This window comes from Telopea speciosissima, chromosome 3 (assembly GCF_018873765.1).
Source record: "Telopea speciosissima isolate NSW1024214 ecotype Mountain lineage chromosome 3, Tspe_v1, whole genome shotgun sequence".
Taxonomy (NCBI): Eukaryota; Viridiplantae; Streptophyta; class Magnoliopsida; order Proteales; family Proteaceae; genus Telopea; species Telopea speciosissima.
The window spans coordinates 66,561,764-66,580,956 of NC_057918.1; the positions used below are offsets into that span (position 1 = coordinate 66,561,764).

At 43.0% G+C, this 19,193-nt stretch overlaps 1 protein-coding gene across 5 annotated transcripts in view; it reads right to left on the bottom strand.

Moving 5' to 3' along the window:
* LOC122653578 (protein CHROMATIN REMODELING 20) overlaps nt 1-19,193 on the bottom strand; it is a 117,927-nt gene that overhangs the window by 32,424 nt on the left and 66,310 nt on the right. For all 5 annotated transcript variants that reach the window (XM_043847456.1, XM_043847453.1, XM_043847455.1 and 2 more), the window contains 5 exons: nt 15,774-15,835; nt 9,329-9,555; nt 8,350-8,553; nt 8,186-8,264; nt 7,752-8,020 (listed from right to left, as the gene is read on the bottom strand). In XM_043847456.1, the coding sequence (XP_043703391.1) occupies nt 7,752-8,020; nt 8,186-8,264; nt 8,350-8,553; nt 9,329-9,555; nt 15,774-15,835 (841 nt within the window). The remainder of the gene's footprint in view (nt 1-7,751; nt 8,021-8,185; nt 8,265-8,349; nt 8,554-9,328; nt 9,556-15,773; nt 15,836-19,193) is intronic.

The window sequence follows — 19,193 nt, forward strand, 5'->3', positions numbered from 1 at the left end:
GGCAGGGTTTTAGAAAACCCTGAAATTGAGATCGATTTAGGGAAAGGGGGCTGTAAATGCTGATGTAGACATGTAATAGATGCTGACCAAGGCTGCTAGAATAGAACCTCCAAGGTGAACAATCAATCTCCAGTAAGAGTGAGACCTGATCTTCAAAGGGGAGAGATTCTAAAAAACCGCAGAAGTAGAGCAGGGCAGCATTACACCACTACACCAGAATAAAGGACCGTCTTCAAGCCTTGAACTGATGAAGGAGAGTTCTCTTTTAATGTTAGAACCACCTCCAAAGCACTCGAACAACAACAAACATCCCTAGCCCAAATCGATTTTATCAGGGTTTTCCAAAACCCTGAAAAGAAGAGATCGATTGGGGGTAGGGGTCTTCAAAAAACTTGGATAGGTGCAATATTGAGGTCGATTGGTCCTTGAAGTGAGAGTAATCAGCCCTCCAAAAATTAGCAAAAACTGAAACCTAAAAGTCCGGGTTTTTGGCAGGTAACCAAATTAGCAGGTTAAGGAATTTTTGCTGTAGAAACAAATCCAGCCATCAGAAAGGGTCCAAACTTTGGTCGAGTAGGGCTTGTAGTAATAGGGAATCACCCCCAAAAGATCAGCTGCATCTGAAAAAGGAAACACCAAAATCGATTGGAGTCAGGGTTTTGAAAAACCCTGACAAGTTGAGATCGATTAGGGTATGGTGGCTGGAATTAATTAAAGCTTGGAGAAAAAGGAAATAGGGAATGAGGATAATGGAATAGGGTAGAAAGGGGCTGGAGAAGGGTGCATAGGGAGCTCCAATGGTGGAAGGTCAGCCTTCAATAGTAATAGGAAGTCGATCTCCAAAAAATTTTGGAAAACCCCAAATCGCAAAGATGATTCCAGCAGTATTTTACTATAAAAAAGTAAATAGAATGGAGGAGGGCAGCAACTAAATCATTGGTCAGGGATTTTACCTCATTAGTGCTGCCCCCTTACAAGGAGAAGAAGAAGAACACCAGAGAAAGAGAAGCCGAGAGAGAGAGAGAGAGAGAAGAAGGAGAGGTCGATTGGAGAGATGGAGTAGGGTTTTTTCTCTTTTTCTAACCGAGATCAAACCAGCTCTGATACCATGTTGGTTGAACCGTGGGTCAGAGAGAGGAAATAAAATAATAGAATGGCTTGTATTAATGAGAGAAAGGTCCCTCTATTTATAATAGAGGGGAAGTTACAAATAATAGAAGCTAGGCGATGTGGGACTAAAACCCACATAGCCGACATAAGCTAATAACACTTAATAACATAAAATTAACCCCAAAAGGACCAGAATACCCCCACGGTATTCTGGAGTACATATATTCTAACAGGCCTAAATCATGGCACAGCTGCAAACCATCTCTCACGGCTCAAAGTTCAGCAATCGAGTTCGTGCACGCACCATAGAAATTTGAGAAGGCTGCTAAAACAACACCCTCCTAATCCCTGATAACCCCTCCGCCCCCACCAACTCTTGGATTACCTCTACAAGCACCATCCCCATTAAGTTTGCCTGAGATAAAAGGCGGACACCAATAAACGGGGATAGGGCATTTCAGCCGGGAAGAAGGATCCTCTAAGCCAAAACACTACAGAATCAAACCATCTCTAGAGGAATTCGAGCGTTTAATCTTGGGAGGGTATCAAAGGCCCTTCACCCAACATTTAACGCTTTCAATAATCATACCTGCAGTAAGCCTACGTTCCCTGTGCCTTCTATTGTTCCTTTCCTTCCAAGCTCCCAAACAACCTGGGAAGGTCATATCCCAGTAACAAAGGCATTGAGGCTGCTCCAACCCGCCGAGTCATGCCAAAGAAGAATACGGCTCCTGACGTCCTAAGCACTTCAATATCAAAGACACGGGAAAAAAACCCTCAAACTTTTGTGCAGTACCTCCTTTAATCAGGCAATGATCCGTCGTTTCCCTCCTGAGGCTCCCACAACAAATGCATTTGGAGGCCAGGGGAATATCCAGTGACATTAAAGACCCGAGTAGGGATGTTCCCATTAAGGAGCTGCCATGTAAAAAACCAACCTTTGTGGGCAGTGATTGATTCCAGATCCATCTAACATAGGCAACCTCCATCAACCTGCATCGCACCTCATTCCAAGCAGCTTTGGTTGTGAATCGACCATCACCAGCTGTCGACCATACCAAAACATCTTCCCTGTCTAAAACAGCTAAATTACTACATAAAATGCTTTGCCTAACCCCTGCGGAGTCAATCTGGTGCAACAAGTCCTGCTTCCAAGACCCAAACTCATCAACTACATCTTTAACTTGCAGATCAGTGTCCACAAGAAGAGCGTTATCCACAAAATCAATCAAAAGGCCATCCCCCACCCAGTTGTTTAACCAGAACAAAATCTCGCCAGTGCTAATCAACCACCTAGACTTAGCCAACAATACATCCCTATGCACCAAAGCATTTCGCCAAAACTTCGAACCCACACCACTCAACCCTGCTAATGCAACATGCATGTTTTTAAAAAACTTGGCTTTGAAGAACGCGCTCCAAAGAGAGCGGTCAGAAAGAATCCTCCATAACCCTTTAAGCCTTAGAGCTAGGCCAAAATCCTCCATCAGCCTAATCCCCAACCCCCCCCCCCTTCTTCTACTGGCCTGCAAACCTTCTGCTAATTCACCCAATGTCAGTGCTTTCTCCACTCCGAACTCCCCCACAGGAAATCAACGAAAATGTTATAAATCCTCCTAAGGACAACCTTAGGGGCCTCCAATGTGGCAAGCACATACATGGGGATAGAGGTAAGAACATGCTTCAACAGCATCACACATCCCTCAGCTGATAAAAGCCTCCCTTTCCAACCCGCTACCGTGTTTCTTATTTTTCCAACTAACGCATCAAAGAAACATATTTTAAGCCTTCCAGCACAGAGCAAGGCCCCCAGATAAGTAACCGGTAGCACCTTCCTCGCAAACCCTATCACAGCCCCCACCATTAGAGCCCTAGCCGGCGAAACCTTATTACTCAAAACAAAGCAACTCTTTTGCTTATTCACCAATTGTCCCGAAAAGCCTTCATACCTACTAATAAAACCCAAAATTTGTAACAAAGAGCTCCTCAAACCCCTCGTACAGATGATGGTATCGTCCGCAAACAAGCAATGAGAGATTCCAGGGTACCCTCAAGGAAGCGAGAAGTACATAGCACGCCCCACAGAGAACAAATTTTTTAGCCCCTGCTAAGAACTTCTGGCAAAATAAATAGAGTAGGTGATAAGGGATCTCCCTGTCTCAAGCCCCTGGTGGACTTGAAAAAACCCGAGGCTCTGCCGCCCATTACTATAGAAAACCAGCAATTCTCTACAATCTTCTTGATTAAACTACTACAAGCCTCGGCAAACCCATACTTAGCACCAAGTAGAGGAACCTCCACTCCAGGCGATCATATGCCTTTGCCATATCTAGATTAAAGATCACATTTCCCCACCGAGCCTTCCTGTTCAAGTCCTGGGCCACCTCTTGTACGATGGAATGTTATCATGTATACACCTACCCTGCACAAAAGCACCCTGCTCTTCTGCTACCAAAGAGGGAAGAAGTGCTGCCAAACTGGAAACAACAATTTTGGCAATAATTTTATAGGAAAAATTACAGACTAATGGGCCAGAAATCAGACATTACCTCCGGGCTGCCCTTCCTGGGAATAAACACCAAATTTGCAAAAGTAAAGCTTCTAGGGAGACAACCCTTTCACAGAAATCTCTAACTGCTGCCCAGACATCATTACCGATAATCTCCCAGCAAGCCGTGAAAAAATATCCAGAGAAACCATCAGGACCTGGAGCACGATCACACGATAAGGAGAAAACAGCCTCTCGCACCTCCTCCAAAGTGGGGGCAGCCAAAAGATAATTGTTATCTTCCTCAGTCACAACTCTTGGAATATGTAAAACCAGCTCCTCATCAACCAAACATCCTTGAGAAGAGAAAATATCCGAAAAATGACTCATCGCCGCTGCCTACACCCCTTCCTGTTCAGAGATCCAGGTGCCATCCCCAGACTTAATTTGGTGAATACCACTCTGCTTTCTTCTAACATTAACCATAGAGTGGAAGAATTTAGTATTACAATCCCCTCCTTCAACCAGGTAACTCTGGACTTCTGCTTCCAAAAAATTTCCTCCCGTAGAAGCACCCCCTGTAAAGCTTTCCTGGCCTCCACAAGGGTCACCATGGATTCTGGGCTAGCATGATGGTCATAGGCCGCCTCCGCCCTCCTAATCGAGTCCTCTACGTCCTTGACCTTCTGGTGAATATTGCTAAAAACCTCCCTATTCCAAATTCGCAACGAACTATGCAGGCGTTTAAACTTCAACAACAACACAAACAGAGGCGAGCCAACAACAGGCATCTCCCATTGTCTCTTAAAAAACTCATGAAAATTTGGATGCAAAAAGCCACATTTGCTAGATTTTAAAAGGTGAAACGGGACGAGTGCCAGGATCTGAAACAGAGAGCCATAAAGGCACATGATCAAAACAAGCTGTGCTAAGATGGGTTACCTCACACCTTGGAAAAGTCACTAACCATGCCGAGTTCACCAAGAAACGATCCAACCTGCCTAGCACCCTACCCGCACCATTTTACTTATTCAATCAAGAATAAATGTTGCCAGTACACCCCGCATCCATGAGGACAGCTTCACTCCCAAAACTACTAAAATTATCCATGGACAAAGAACACGCTGGCCTACCACCAATCTTTTCCAAGGGAGACAGCACAGTGTTAAAACCACCCCCTACCAACCAGGGGAGCGAAGTAGACCTAGAGAAACGATCTAATGCCTCCCCCATTTCCCTTCGCTCAAGAGCTGAGCAAAGCCCATGAACAAAAGTGAAATGGAAGCTAACCATGTTGGCCACCCGGTACACCAGCGTGACAAACTGGCGATTCTCCTCCACAACATTAACCCCAACGAGTTTCACCAAAACAACCAAAATCTCTCCGTAGTATACACCACGTCCAAACCAATCCTTTTCAACACTACTTGCGCCTTAGAAGACTGCGCTTTTGGCTCTGCAATAGCCACCAAATCAACTTTGTGCAATTTGACCAACGCATTCAGCCACCTTGAAGTAGGCTTGTTCCCAACCCCCCCCCCCCCCAGGCGTTCCAGAATAAGCAATTCATTAAGAGCCTATCACAGAGTTACCCACCGGTCCCATAGACCTCGTTATTCGCCTCTGGACTCCCCCCCCTTCACAGGCCGTGCACGCTTTAATTTCTTTCTCTTATACACCCAAGAAGCTCTGAGTACTGCGAACAGGGAGGACTTACATTTCATTCTTGGACAATCCGTCGGATCACTCCTTTTCCCCTCCCCAATCATCCTTTCAAAGGTTCTGTGGAGCCTTTCCCTGAGGGTAGCATTAAACGCCTTGAAGCTTTTTATTAACTCATAACGGTCTGAGAGAACAGCATTCCCATCAGCCACCTCTGTGTCATCTCTAACATAGAGACTCTCCAGCTTGGCTCCAAAGAATGGTGTTGACGAGCCATCCACTAACTGCAGGCCAAAAGTCACCATGGCGCAATCATAAACACCCTCAATATCCTCCTCACTTATTGCCTCCAGCCGCAGTGCAAAGAAGCAACAAGCGTCGCATCCCCTGCCTTCTCAGAATCACGAGACTCAGAAACCTCTTGAGGCGCGACATCACCACCCCCATCACAATGGAGCTCACCCTCCTCCAAGACTTCTACGGCCAAGACCGAGCCATCAATAACGCTCTCTACCTGAGCAGGACCATCACGATCAATGGCATTAACACCCCCTTCAGAAGCAGCAACATCAGGCTTACGAAAACCGGAAGTCCTCTAGGTTGCAGGCCTCCATTGACCTCCCCTACTATTCACACCAACCCTAGCCACAAGAGGCACACCCCCTAGAGCAGCAAGAACATTGTAGGACGAGCCCTCTTCCCTTGGGATGTGGACCCCCTATTTAGTCTGATCACCATCTCCTACGCCAACTGCCATAGCCTGAACCTTCGCAGCCCCTTGTACAGCATCCGCTTCGCCTGGCTCAGAAAGACCAACGCTGCCTTTCCCCTTTAACGTCTTTCTACAACTTTCCTTAGAATGTCCAATCTTCGAACATATGTCACAGTACAGCGGTAAGCCTTCATAAACTATCTTCTGGTGGAAGCCATCAGAACCACATCAAATCCAAATTTTCGAAGCGAGGGATGCTCGCAGGTCAACCTCGATACACACCCGGGCAGCCACCGTGCACGTACAACTGGTCGTCGCACCATCAACCTTCAAGACCCTTCCAATCGCACCAGCAATGGAAACCAAGAAGTTCCGCTGGTAGAAGTTAACAGGCAACCCTGTCAAGGAAATCCAAATTGGCGCAGAGGATGATTCCCACCCTGAAACGAAACCCGAAGTCCTCTTCATCAACCGTAAGAGAAAACCTTGGACGTGGAGTTGCCCCTTCAACCACACCTTAACAAAATCCGCCCGGATTGAACAACGCAGAAGCACATGCCAAGGGTCTAAGAGAGAAACGATAACATCCCCTTGCAGGAAAACCGATTTCTGCAAAAATTCCTTGATAGTGAACAAGGAAGGTCTCCCATAGCTCCACTTGGCAATCAAAGCAGTAGAAAAAGCACGCTCATAGAGCTCCACCTCCTCCTTGGTAAAAAACACTACAGGCTCCCCAAAAAACGACGAAGGCTTCTTAACCTCAACCTCTAAAGGAGACGTGGCCAGCAAACGTGAAACCACAGACACAAAAGAGACTGGTATCCCTGCTGCAGCAAACCCCAGCCTAGTATCGGGTGGGCGAACCTCCCGAGGAATCGCCATCGCCAAACCCCACGAAACGAAAAACTAATGTGCGCCTCCAAAGCACTTCAGTGCTAACGTGCACAGATCAGTCAAATCCTCTAAACTGACCACATAAGAAAAGTCCAAAACAATTCAACTAATGTGCATCGCAAACACGTATACATGGTAGAATAGGCATCCACATTGAATACTAAATGCACAATAACTCGTATGGATATAGAAAAATATTAAAATTTTCAAAATTAGAAAATACTGACGAAAAAGGCTAAAACTAAGTAAAAAAATAAGGGTAAATTACACGTCACCCCCTGGTTTTTAAATGAAACTCCGATCACCCTTGGTTTTTGAAAAAAACTCAAATCACCTCCTGATTTAGACCCCAATATGACAAATTAGTCCCTACAGTTAGTTTTATGTTGTTAAGTGATGATGTCATCAAGTTAAATAAATTTAAATCCCTAGACAACCCTTGACCCATGTTGAAGAAGGAAGGGTAGTATTGTAAATTTAATTTTAATGTTTTAGAACAAGGGTAAAATAGTCCTTTCACACCAATAACTAATAGCAGACTAACATCATTACTGTAGAGGGGGTGATTTGAGTTTTTACAAAAACCAGGGGATGACGTGTAATTTACCCAAAAAATAAAGGCAATGTTTGATAAAACTACGATAGAAGCTAGGAGGTTTGAATCCAATCCTACATCATATGTGAAGAGTCTGCAAGAGTGCCACATTTTCCACTTCAGTGACTTAGCAGTGGAGAGTTCTTAATTTTCTCTGGCCATAACAGATGTCATGAATATTACAGTGCAAGCACATGTAGATGTTGCCACATGAATGCAATTCCCACAAGAAATGTTGATAGAAAAGCAATGGCAACTTCCTAAAATGGCATATAAAGTATAAAACCTACCTTGGATAGTGTGTGCTAAGTAAGCTTTCCATTAACTTGTCTGAACAACAATTTCCATTTGGAAAAGCCGACTTCTGCTTCAGTGAACCTCCAACATGGCCACTCGAATTTTGATGAGATGAAGATAGATTCCCATGGCACTGTTCTCTCACTAAATCAAAACTCTCATCATCACCAAAGTCAAATAGATGTAACACTTCCTCTTTAGACATAGTTCTATGTATTTGCTGTCTATCCACCACTCTTGCAGCAATACCCTCCTTTGTCACCTGTTTGGACAAATCTTCATAGTATCAGCTTAAAATAATTTATTTTTTTTGTTTTCATTGTTGACGTGAGTCCCAAAAGCAAAACTCTAAAGAAGTTATAATCTGGAACAGAAGTTAAATGTTATCCACAGATTACTTAACAGCAATTATATTTTTCTATACTACCTGACGTTTATATATTTTCTCTTCCATTGTTCCATGTGCCATCAAGCGGTAGGCATATACTGGTTTCTTCTGACCATACCTACAAAGATGCAAACAAACTTAAAGGTTTACGTAAGGAAAATAAGATTACATACTTTCATAAACCAAGCAACATGGTTACATGCCTCCAAACCCGATATATAGCCTGGAGATCATGAGTTGGATTCCATGAACCATCAACAATGATTACACGGTTAGCAGCATGAAGATTGATTCCCAGAGATCCAGCTCGAGTTGATATCAAAACGCATTTCACCCTTGTATTGTTGGGTTCATTAAACTTCTCAACCAGCTTTTGCCTTTCAGAACCATCTGTGCTTCCATCTAGCCTGTTTAGCACACCGATGACCGATCAATGTCAACAAAGAATAGAAAATAAAGGTGGCAATCCAAGGCCAGACGTAAGAAACCCTATCAAGATCAGATCGACTGGTTCGTTAATTAGGGCCGCCCCAATTTTTCGAGTAATCAGTCGCTCTTAGTTTGGGCCAACTAGACTGACAAGCAACCCAATTAGAACCAAACTAAATTGACAAAACCCCCAATTAAGGCCTAGTTTTCGTCCATTTTTCATTGTCACCCCAATTATTATTTGTTCATTCAGCCTTGGGCCCGGTTATGGACTGAATGACCAAGACCAATTACAACACCGATAAAAGAAACCGAATTAGGTTCCTTTTCTATCCAAGACAAAATGAACCTTCGGTTCGGTTTCAGTCTGGGTCAAAATAGGGTGGTGCCTAAGTTCGGCCTAATTAAAACCAACTTAAACTGACTGGTTGGCATTTGCAACTTAATACAACAGGTCTAGTAAAGTGTAGGTTTTAGTTTTTCTAATCTCGATTCTAGAGTGATTTTTTACTCAAAATCTGATGAAAATAACTCCCCCAACACCAACTCTAGTCCTGTTTAGGGTCAACCAGACATCTACTTTTCAGGGATAATTTGAAGTTCTGTCAAATTGTTGAAGTGTACAGTAGATGTTCAGCATTTTTTTTTCCCCCGGGGGAAGGGGGGTCATCTCGCACACTTCTACGGATAGTTTATCAGCACAATTACACAAAATTTCATATAAAATGGTTGCTGCAAGTTGTATATACACACCTGTACCAATCCTTTCCTTGCTTCCAATACTTTCCAGCTCCATGTTTTCGTACCAATTTTGAGAGATAAAACTCAATAAGATCCAGAGTTGTTAAACTCTGGCTAAAAACTAATGCCTTGTCACCTGCCTCAGAACTCATAGATAGAATCTCAAGCAGCAAAACCATTTTACCACTGTAATCAGCTTCTCTATAGTTTTTTTCATGAAGTAAATCACTCCACCAATCCTGGAAAAGAAAGCATGATGACATTACATACTCTTTAACATTGACAAGAACAATGCATAAGTTCATGACAGGCATTTTGTTAGCTATATGGCCAGAATACCGTGGGGGTATTCTGGTCCTCTTTCTTTTGTTATTTTATTTATTTCGTACATGTGGTTTAGTCCCACATTGCTAATGTACAATTGTTTCATTCTTCATTATGATTATAAATAAAGATGTGCTTGGGATGACTAAATCATCTAAGCATTCATTCTCTAATCCTATTCTGTTAACATGGTATCAGAGCAGAATTCGAATTAGGGACCCCCCCTTCTCTTCCTTTCTCGATTTCAGCCTCCTCCCCTCTCATTCGCAAGTTTTTTTTCTTCTCCTTTCCCCTTGTTCTTCATTCACCCCTATTAAGGCAGCACAGATGAGGTGATCAATAGATCCAGTGGCTGCCCTCCATTACCTCATTCTATGATCAAGTTATTTGATCGATAGGGACAATTTCAGCTCCAGTTGCTGCCTGCGATATTTGAAGATTCTGTTTTTTTGTGGACTGCTCTCACTCCCTTCCAAGGAAGCAATCTACATCATTGAAGACTCAAGAACTGCAGCAGTATTTACTATTCTGGATCAGTTCCTATCTCCACCAAGTTTGAAGACATCCTAGATCGATTATTCTTCCACCAAATCATGGTTTTTTCAAAACCCTGAGCATTATCGATCTAGGGTTTGCAGGTTCTTGTTGCGGCTGATATTTGGCAGAGTGATTCAGCATTACTAGAGCACCACTCGATCCTAGTTTCAGCTCCATCTGCTGTGATTTTGCTCTTCTTCTTCCCTACATCGATCTCATCAATTTCAGGGTTTTGTAATCGATCTAAGGGATTTACTTCGCTACTGTTGCTGATTTTTGGAGACCATTGTTCTACCACTACCAGCAGACTCTCCACCAATTTTCAGCCCTTAACTTGGAGGATTTCTTGGGTTTTTCTTCACAACAGCCCCCTTCTGTGATTTGGGCTTCTCTACTGTCTCCATGGGTGACTCTGTAGATTCGACTGCTACTTCTGTTGGTGATGGAACCAGCAAGCCAGATTATCACACTTTTTCTCCAAATCCAATCAATTTGGATGGCAGTAATTATTTGCTTTGGTCTAGGTCTGCATCCTTTGCCATTGCTGGCCGTGGCCTTACGGGTCCTATTAGGGGCACTACTGTTATGCCCACTGAGGTTGGAGCTGCTCAAGACAAGTGGCTTGCCAACAATGGAGTTCTTATGTCCTACCTAATTGGTTCTATGACTACAGATCTGCAGCACAATTTTCTTCTCCTTGACACAGCCTCGGAAATTTGGGCTGCTTGCAAGGAAACTTATGGACAGCTTGGCAATGATGCCCAGGTTTATGAACTCAGGAAGAAGGTCCTTCACACTACTCAGGGGGAGTTGACAGTCTCCAAGTACTCTACTACTTTGCACAGCCTTTGGCAGCAACTGGACCACTTTTCTGACTTTCACCCAAGTATAGCTGCTGATATTACTTCTTACAAACAACATATGGACAAGATCAGAGTCTATGATTTTTTGGCAGGGTTGAATGTCGAGTATGATCAGATTCGGGTTCAGGTGTTGGGTCACAAGCCATTTCCCACACTTGAACAGTCCTATGCCTGGTCTCCTCTGAAGAAAACCGTAGGGCTGCCATGTTGCACCCTCCTATTACTGACAGATCGACACTCCAGGTGGCTGCCCCTGCCACTCCTGCACCTAGTGGCTCTGCTTCTCTTGGTGATTCTACTACTGGGTCTGTTGTTTGTGAGTATTGTCACAAATCTTACCACACCAAGGAGAAGTGCTGGAAACTTCATGGGAAACCGGCTGACTTTGAAGCTAAAAGGGTTGCCAAGACCAAGACAAAGACTAAGACCAAGGCCCATCGGATCGAGATCATATCGCGGCCCTCGCATCGACCCTGGTCTATCCGGATGATCTACAGCACTCCTTCATATGCCGAGGTCTTCCCGCCGCCGCTCTACTACATCGCCACGCCAATTCTTCGCTACTTCGTGTTCCCACTTTGCCCGGTCAGGTATTCCATTTGGGGGTCATTGTGCTCTGTAGCTTCACATCCTTGGATCATAGATTATGGGGTTACAGATCATATGACCGGTTCCTCTGGTTTGTTTCATAGATATTCTCCCACTTCTGGGAAAGACAAGGTCAAGGTAGCTGATGGTTCCCTTTCTTCTATATCTGGAAAAGGAATCATCATCTGCACTTCCTCTCTTCCATTAACTTCTGTTTTGCATATTCTAATTTTACTAGTAACCTTCTTTACATTAGTAGTATTACTCGTGATCTTAACAGCAAAGTCGATTTCTTTCCTTCTCATTGTGTGTTCAAGGATCTGGACTCTGGGAGGACGATTGGATTGGGTAAAGTGCACGATGGGCTGTACCTGCTTGATGATGGTCGCTTCTCTCCACCACCATTGCCTTCTCCACTACACCAGAACTCCACGGTCTCTTCTGAACTCTACCAATGGCACTCCAGGTTAGGTCACCCCCCTTTAGGAATTTTAGCACATTTATTTCCTAGTTTGGTCACCCTTCGTACTAAGGATGACTTTTTTTGTGAGGCGTGTGTTCTGGCCAAACAGACACGTTCAAATTATCCTATTTTAAATAAAAGGAGTTCTTCTTGCTTTCAATTAGTGCACTCTGATGTTTGGAGCCCTAATCGTAAACCCTCTATTTCTGGTCATCGGTGGTTTGTCTCTTTCATTGATTGTCATTCTAGGAACACATGGGTATATCTTTTACACACAAAAAATCAGGTTTTTTCATGTTTTCAGCACTTTCATAAAATGGTCCAAACTCAGTTCCAGGCTACTCTCAAAATATTGAGAAGTGATAATGGGACAGAGTATACAGAATCACAATTTCAAAAATATTTGGCTGACCATGGAATCATTCATCAAACTAGTTGTGTTGATACCCCTGCCCAGAATGATGTGGCAGAAAGGAAAAACCGCCACTTGTTAGAAATGACCAGAGCTTTGATGTTTGCGAAAAATGTCCCGTCTCAATATTGGGGGGATGCGGTTCTTACGGCGGCCTATCTCATCAATAGGCTGCCCTCTAGGGTACTTAACTCCCGTAGCCCCTCTAATACTTTGATTGGTAATTCCTCCTTTATTGTGCCTCCTAAGGTGTTTGGTTGTGTGTGTTAGAGATACCAAATCTCCAGGCAAACTTTAACCACGGGGGCTCCGTTGTATTTTCTTGGGTTATTCTCCAACCCAGAAAGGCTATAAATGCTACCATCCCACTTCCCGCCGTACTGTGGTTAGTATGGATGTTATTTTCCATGAGTCCATTTCTTATTATTCTTCGCCACCTCTTCAGGGGGAGAGTGCTGGTGAAGATGTGGCTTTCGAAATTCCTTTACCTGAGGTGCCTCTGGCTGTTGCCCAGCCATCTTTACCACCCTCAGCTGCTGTCCAACCCCCTTTACCAGTTACCACCCACGGCTGCTGCCCAGCCCTTTTTGGATGCTTCCCATCCAACTTTGGATGTTGCCCATCCTACTTTGGAGACTTCCCAACAACCTCTGGCTATTCCTCCCTCACCTAATGGGAATCCTTTACAAGGGGAGACCATAGAAAATAGTGTTGTTAATATTCCTATTCAGTGGGAGCTGACTCCAGTCCAGAGAACTATTGGTGAATTTCATAAGAGAATTGACAACTCCAACATGATCACCTATTTAAGGGGCAGATCCACCAGAGGGCAGTTGCATCCCACTGTAGCATCAGTACTCATCCAATTGCCGGCTCCAGACACAGATCCTACATCTCCTGGTAATCCATCTCCTTCCGACCTACCTATTGCACTTCGCAAAGGTACTAGGACTTGCACTTTACATCCCATATCTCATTTTGTTTCTTATAACTCTCTTTCTCCCTCTTTTCGTGCATTTGTATCTTCTCTTTCCTCTATCTCGATTCCTAGAAATTGGCAGGAAGCATCTACAGATGGAAAGTGGAAGGCAGCAATGTTGGAAGAAATGAGAGCACTACACAAAAATAATATCTGGGATCTTGTGGCTCTTCCTCTAGGGAAAAAACCAGTGGGATGTAGAATGGACTTCGTGGTTAAACAAAAAGCTGATGGCTTGGTGGATAGGTATAAGGCACGTCTGGTTGCAAAGAGGTTCACTCAGACTTATGGAGTTGACTATCAGGAGACCTTTGCACCAGTGGCAAAGCTCAACACCGTCAGGGTGTTATTATCTTGTGTTGCGAATCTTGGGTGGGATCTTCAGCAGTTAGATGTCAAAAATGCCTTCCTCCATGGAGAGCTTGAGGAGGAGGTATATATGGACATTCCACCAGGTCTTTCTGATGACAGGACTAAGGGCAGGGTTTGTAAATTGAAGCGTGCCCTTTATGGTTTGAAGCAGTCACCTAGGGCCTGGTTTGGCCGATTTCATAAGGCTATGATTTCAGCAGGTTACAAGCAGAGCAATGCTGATCACACTTTGTTTATCAGACGGCTTGGTAACAAGGTTACTCTTCTCATAGTCTATGTGGATGATATTGTGGTTACGGGTAATGATGATGCTGCAATCAGGGATTTGAAAATTCTTCTTGGCCGTGAGTTTGAGGTCAAAGATCTTGGTCCCCTAAAATATTTTCTAGGGATAGAAGTTGCTCGATCTTCAAAGGGCATCTTTCTTTCTCAAAGAAAATATGTCCTTGATCTATTGACTGAGACAGGGCTACTTGGCTGTCATCCTTCAGATATTCCTATGGAAGCTACTACAAAACTTAGGGAGAAAGAGGGTGAGCCTGTTGACAAGGGTGCTTATCAGCGGTTCGTGGGCAAACTAATCTACCTTTCTCACACACGCCCTAACATTGCAGTTGCTGTAAGTTTGGTGAGTCAGTTCATGCATGATCCCTATTCCTCTCATATGGATGCAGTCCGTCGTATTTTGAGGTATTTGAAGTCTGCTCCGGGAAAGGGAATCCTTCTATCTCCCAATGGTCACTTGAAGATTGAAGCCTATATTGATGCCGATTGGGCTGGTTCTCCTGACAGGAAATCTATCTCTGGCTACTGTTTCTTTGTGGGTGGGAACCTTGTCACATGGCGTAGCAAAAAGCAGAATGTTGTGGCAAGGTCTAGTGCTGAAGCCAAGTTCAACGCAATGGCACAAGGAATTTGTGAACTTCTGTGGCTTAGAGGATTATTGCAGGATATTGGTGTTGTTGTTCATCTTCCTATGATGCTTTATTGTCACAATAATAAAGCCGCCATTAGCATTGCTCATAACCCTGTCCAGCATGATCGTACTAAACACGTGGAGGTTGACCGTCATTTCATCAAGGAGAAGCTTGAAGCCAGCCTCATTTGTGTTCCCTTTGTGAAGTCCACGATCAACTGGCTGATGTGTTCACTAAGGGGCTGAGTAGCAAGCTGTTTCATCCTATCTTAGTCAAGTTGGGCATGCATGATATATATGCACCAACTTGAGGGGGAGTGTTAGCTATATGGCCACAATACCGTGGGGGTATTCTGGTCCTCTTTCTTTTGTTATTTTATTTATTTCGTACATGTGATTTAGTCCCACATTGCTAATGTACAATTGTTTCATTCTTCATTATGATTATAAATAAAGATGTGCTTGGGATGACTAAATCATCTAAGCATTCATTCTCTAATCCTATTCTGTTAACACATTTCAACAGACTAGTAGGTTTAGGCACGTGCAAGAAACACTACATCCAAGTATAATCAGAACAAATCTTTAGTTCATGGAGCAAAGCTAAAGTGTAGTTCTTAATTATGCTTTACATCATACTGTTATTTATTAATAAGCTAAAATGACTTCCTTTTGGGGACTGAAACGTTTGAGTCAATCAGGTTGACCTTAAGTTTTCACATCAAAGAAAATCAGAGATTGGTGTCCCATTTAAAGATATGTTAACTGTAAATCGTTGAGGAAACTAGCTTATACCAGATGGATAATAATACAACGACGTGTCCACTGCAAACAAATCTCACAATAATCTGTGCAAAAATAAATTAATAACTAAAACAATGTCCATTTTTTTGGTGGTACAGAAAAGAATAAGCCTAATATAAGATCCAGAAAATAAAGATTGTGATGACTTCAGCATACAGAAACGAAGCTAGAAGAGAGATGTGCAACAAGTTGCTCAAACCTCGTGAAAAAAGCCATTATCACTTTTCTTATCCATGCAGTCATTCTTGCTCCTCACCTTGTCTGTTTAGAACATGAACAGAACTATTACTATCCAAGGCATCATAAGAATATTCAAATGAAATCCAACATTAGCATCGACCAATTAGTGAAAGAATAAACGCCATGAATGACTATAAATTTAATAGTTTAACTATTCAGAAATGGGTGCATCTGTTTGTAACCAAGCAGGATACAAACAGAATTTGTAACCGGACATTTTTGCTCTTTATACAATGATGTGGGCCACTATCTACTAATAGAATTTCACAACCTAGTCTAACTTCCCCCTTTCTTCTCTCTCCTCCGACCACTTAATCCTTCTTTGCTTCTCCGACTATAGGTCTTCTCTCTGTTGGCAATGGAGTTGGGGGTTATGGTTGTAAGATTTGTGAGGCCGTGGCAGAGGAGGATCACAAAGTGGGATGGGAATGGCAGGTAGGTTGGGGGGCGGGGCGGGGGCTGGGGCAGGGCCGTGTGGGAGTGGTCTGCAGGGAGGGGGACATGGGGAAGAGGAGTAGGCGGGGGCTGGAGTTACTGGTTAAGGGGGGGGGGGGGGGGTTGTAGAAGGGGTGGGCAGGGTTTATGTCATCATCGACCTCTGCAACCTTGTTAAACAACCTTTCTCCTGATAACCTCGTCTCGGCCCCAAGAAACATCACTCACCGTCGGCAGAGCCGACAGGGGCAGCCAATTCAGGGGTACCAAGAAAGTTGGGAGACAAAGTTGGGACCCTAACACCCCTCGCGTCTGCTGCTAGACTGATGGAAGTCTTTCACTGGTTCCAGAGCTAGAATGTTCATCCATGCTTGCATTTAATGCCCAATCTTGTGTGTTGCCTGAATTACGAGAACCCTCCATAAAAGAATTGTTCAGACCAGAGTACGGCTCTGCAAGGAAATTGATCCAATAAAAGAAAGAGACTGTGCTCGAAAAGAGCCAAGACGGTTCTCTCATTTCAAGTGATGTAGGACCACCATAACCCATTTCTAATGACTGGGTAGAATGAAGTTCGAATTTCTGATGCAGATCCAACAACCACCATTTTGAATTGTCTTCATTAATTTCAGTTGATGCCCATGAACCAGGGTCTTCAGAAATAAAATTAAATTCTAAATCCATTTCTGATGCTCTATTTCAAGATTGGATTGCAAATTGCAGATGATGAGAGTAAACATCAGAAGAAAATGAACGGTAAAAAAAGAGTGATAAAATAATTAACGGTAAAAAGTTAAAAAATGGAAATATATATATATATATATATATATGTGTGTGTGTGTGTGTGTGTGTGGCTATCTGTTTATATCCTTTGCTGCAAGGTCAAAAAAATCCAAATTTATGCCAAGAAGCAGATAAATATCCAAATAAAAAATAGTAAATATCTCATTGAATCTGATTACATCCTTTGCTGCAGGTGGGGCCTGTCCAACCCCCACCGTCGGGCACTAGATTAGGTGACACTCTATTTAGAAAACGCTCTATTTAGAAAATGAGAAAAACTAACTTACCAAGTGATGTAGATCACAAGTCCATATGTACCCGCAGGAACAAGCCCCAAAACAAGCCCAGCAAGGTTGTGGGATTCGACTGCTGTGAGAGGCAGCCTGGTCTGATGATGTGGCAAGTTTTTGTTGGTTCGATGCAGCATCACCAAGGGCAGCCCCAGCCCAGAGAGAAGCATGAAGAAGAAAAGAGACCAAAAAAGAAATTTAAAAAAAAAAAAAAGTTACTGTTCATGTGAACAGTGATTTGGGGGAACATATGGACAACTTTGTTCCCATTTTGTTTAGCTATGTTAGTTTGCCTTGTTTCTATTTTCCAGTTTGGCTGTAATAGGAGATTAGATAGTTTCTAAATTCAGTTTTAGCAAGTTAGTACTAGTTTCTAATTTCAGATTTAGAAAGTAGGCGTAGCTTTTATTTAGAAGTTTCTATTTCAGTCCTTTGTTTCTTTTTAGTTAGATTTAGTTTCTATTTTGATTTGGTTTCTATTTTTGAGACTTTCTATTGTGTGAAGCCTAGGCCAAGCTATAATAGGCCCCATCAGTTGTACTTGAATAAAGACTTGATTAATGGAATTTCCACTGCTTGCTTGCAAGTGTTTGGTCTGAGAAGACTTGCGTTCAACAGCTGAGATAGTTGTGGGTGAGAGACCCAAGGCTGAGATAGCCTACCCCCTCCTACCCCTATCCCCCCTTCATCTATCTATATCCCCTTCTTCTTCTTGTTATCATTTTATTTATGTTCTTTCTTATGTAAACAGAAAAAATAAATAAATAAAGCAATAAAACTCAGTTATTCAATTTGTTCATCCTTATTGTGTTGATCCTGGCTGCAATCGTTTTTCTGCTGGTTTCCCTAATTCGAGGTCTCCTTTTGCATTACCAAGTACCAACCATGGTACACAGTTTTGCTGAAATCTTGTGAAACTGTGCAAAATATTTCGGTTTCAAAAGGGCTCGAAACAAAACCCTATGCGATACCAAGGACTGCACACATTTTGACCGAAATTTCGAGGTTGGAACAAGAACTTAGGCAATAGACAAACGCAGTGGAAGTGATGATTCGCTGCATTCTTGGAAGATTGTGCAAGATTCAAACTTTGAGGTCTATCACTTACCCAAAAACTAATTTTTTGCACAAAAAAAAGAGGATAAACACTTGCTGGTTGGCAGCAGCAGCAACATTATGGTAGTTTTGATCCTTCTCAGAACTCGATGTTGTACTCGGATTCAAGGACTCTAGGATGGGCATAGGGGTGACTTTTTTATGCAGATTTATCACCAAATTGGGCTTCTTTTATTAGGAATAAGTCTAGGGTTAGGTTATATACATGTTGGGCCTTTGATCCATGGGTTTTCAATGTAATAGGCCACTTTTATGGACCTAAAGTAGGGGTACATAAGTTGCATATGGGGGATTAGCTCTATATTTGGTTTAATTTCATGTTTTAGTGTTTTAAATTGAACCGGTTGAACCACTGGTCCAATTTAATTTTAGAATATTCTTTTAGAATAGAATCTTTTTAACTTAAATGATGTTTTAGGTCCATACCTCTACACGAATTTTAGAGAGGGAGTGTTTTGTATTTAGACCAAGTCTGGGATATCCTATTCCTAGGCTGCATAGGAACATAGGCCTTTGGCAAATAAAAATAAATAACCGTGGGGCTCCTCTTTAACTCACTGTTTTATGAAATCTGCTCTTGCAAGCTGCTGCAACTTCTCTTCTCCTTTGGAGATTGTCTTGTGTTTGATCAAGGCTCGTGGGATTGGTGTTTGATCCAATCAACACCCTGCGGTGTGAAGCCCGGGTGATTCGTTGGTGGGATTGGTGTTTGATCCAATCAACACTTTGCGGGGTGAAGCCCGAGTGGTTCCTCT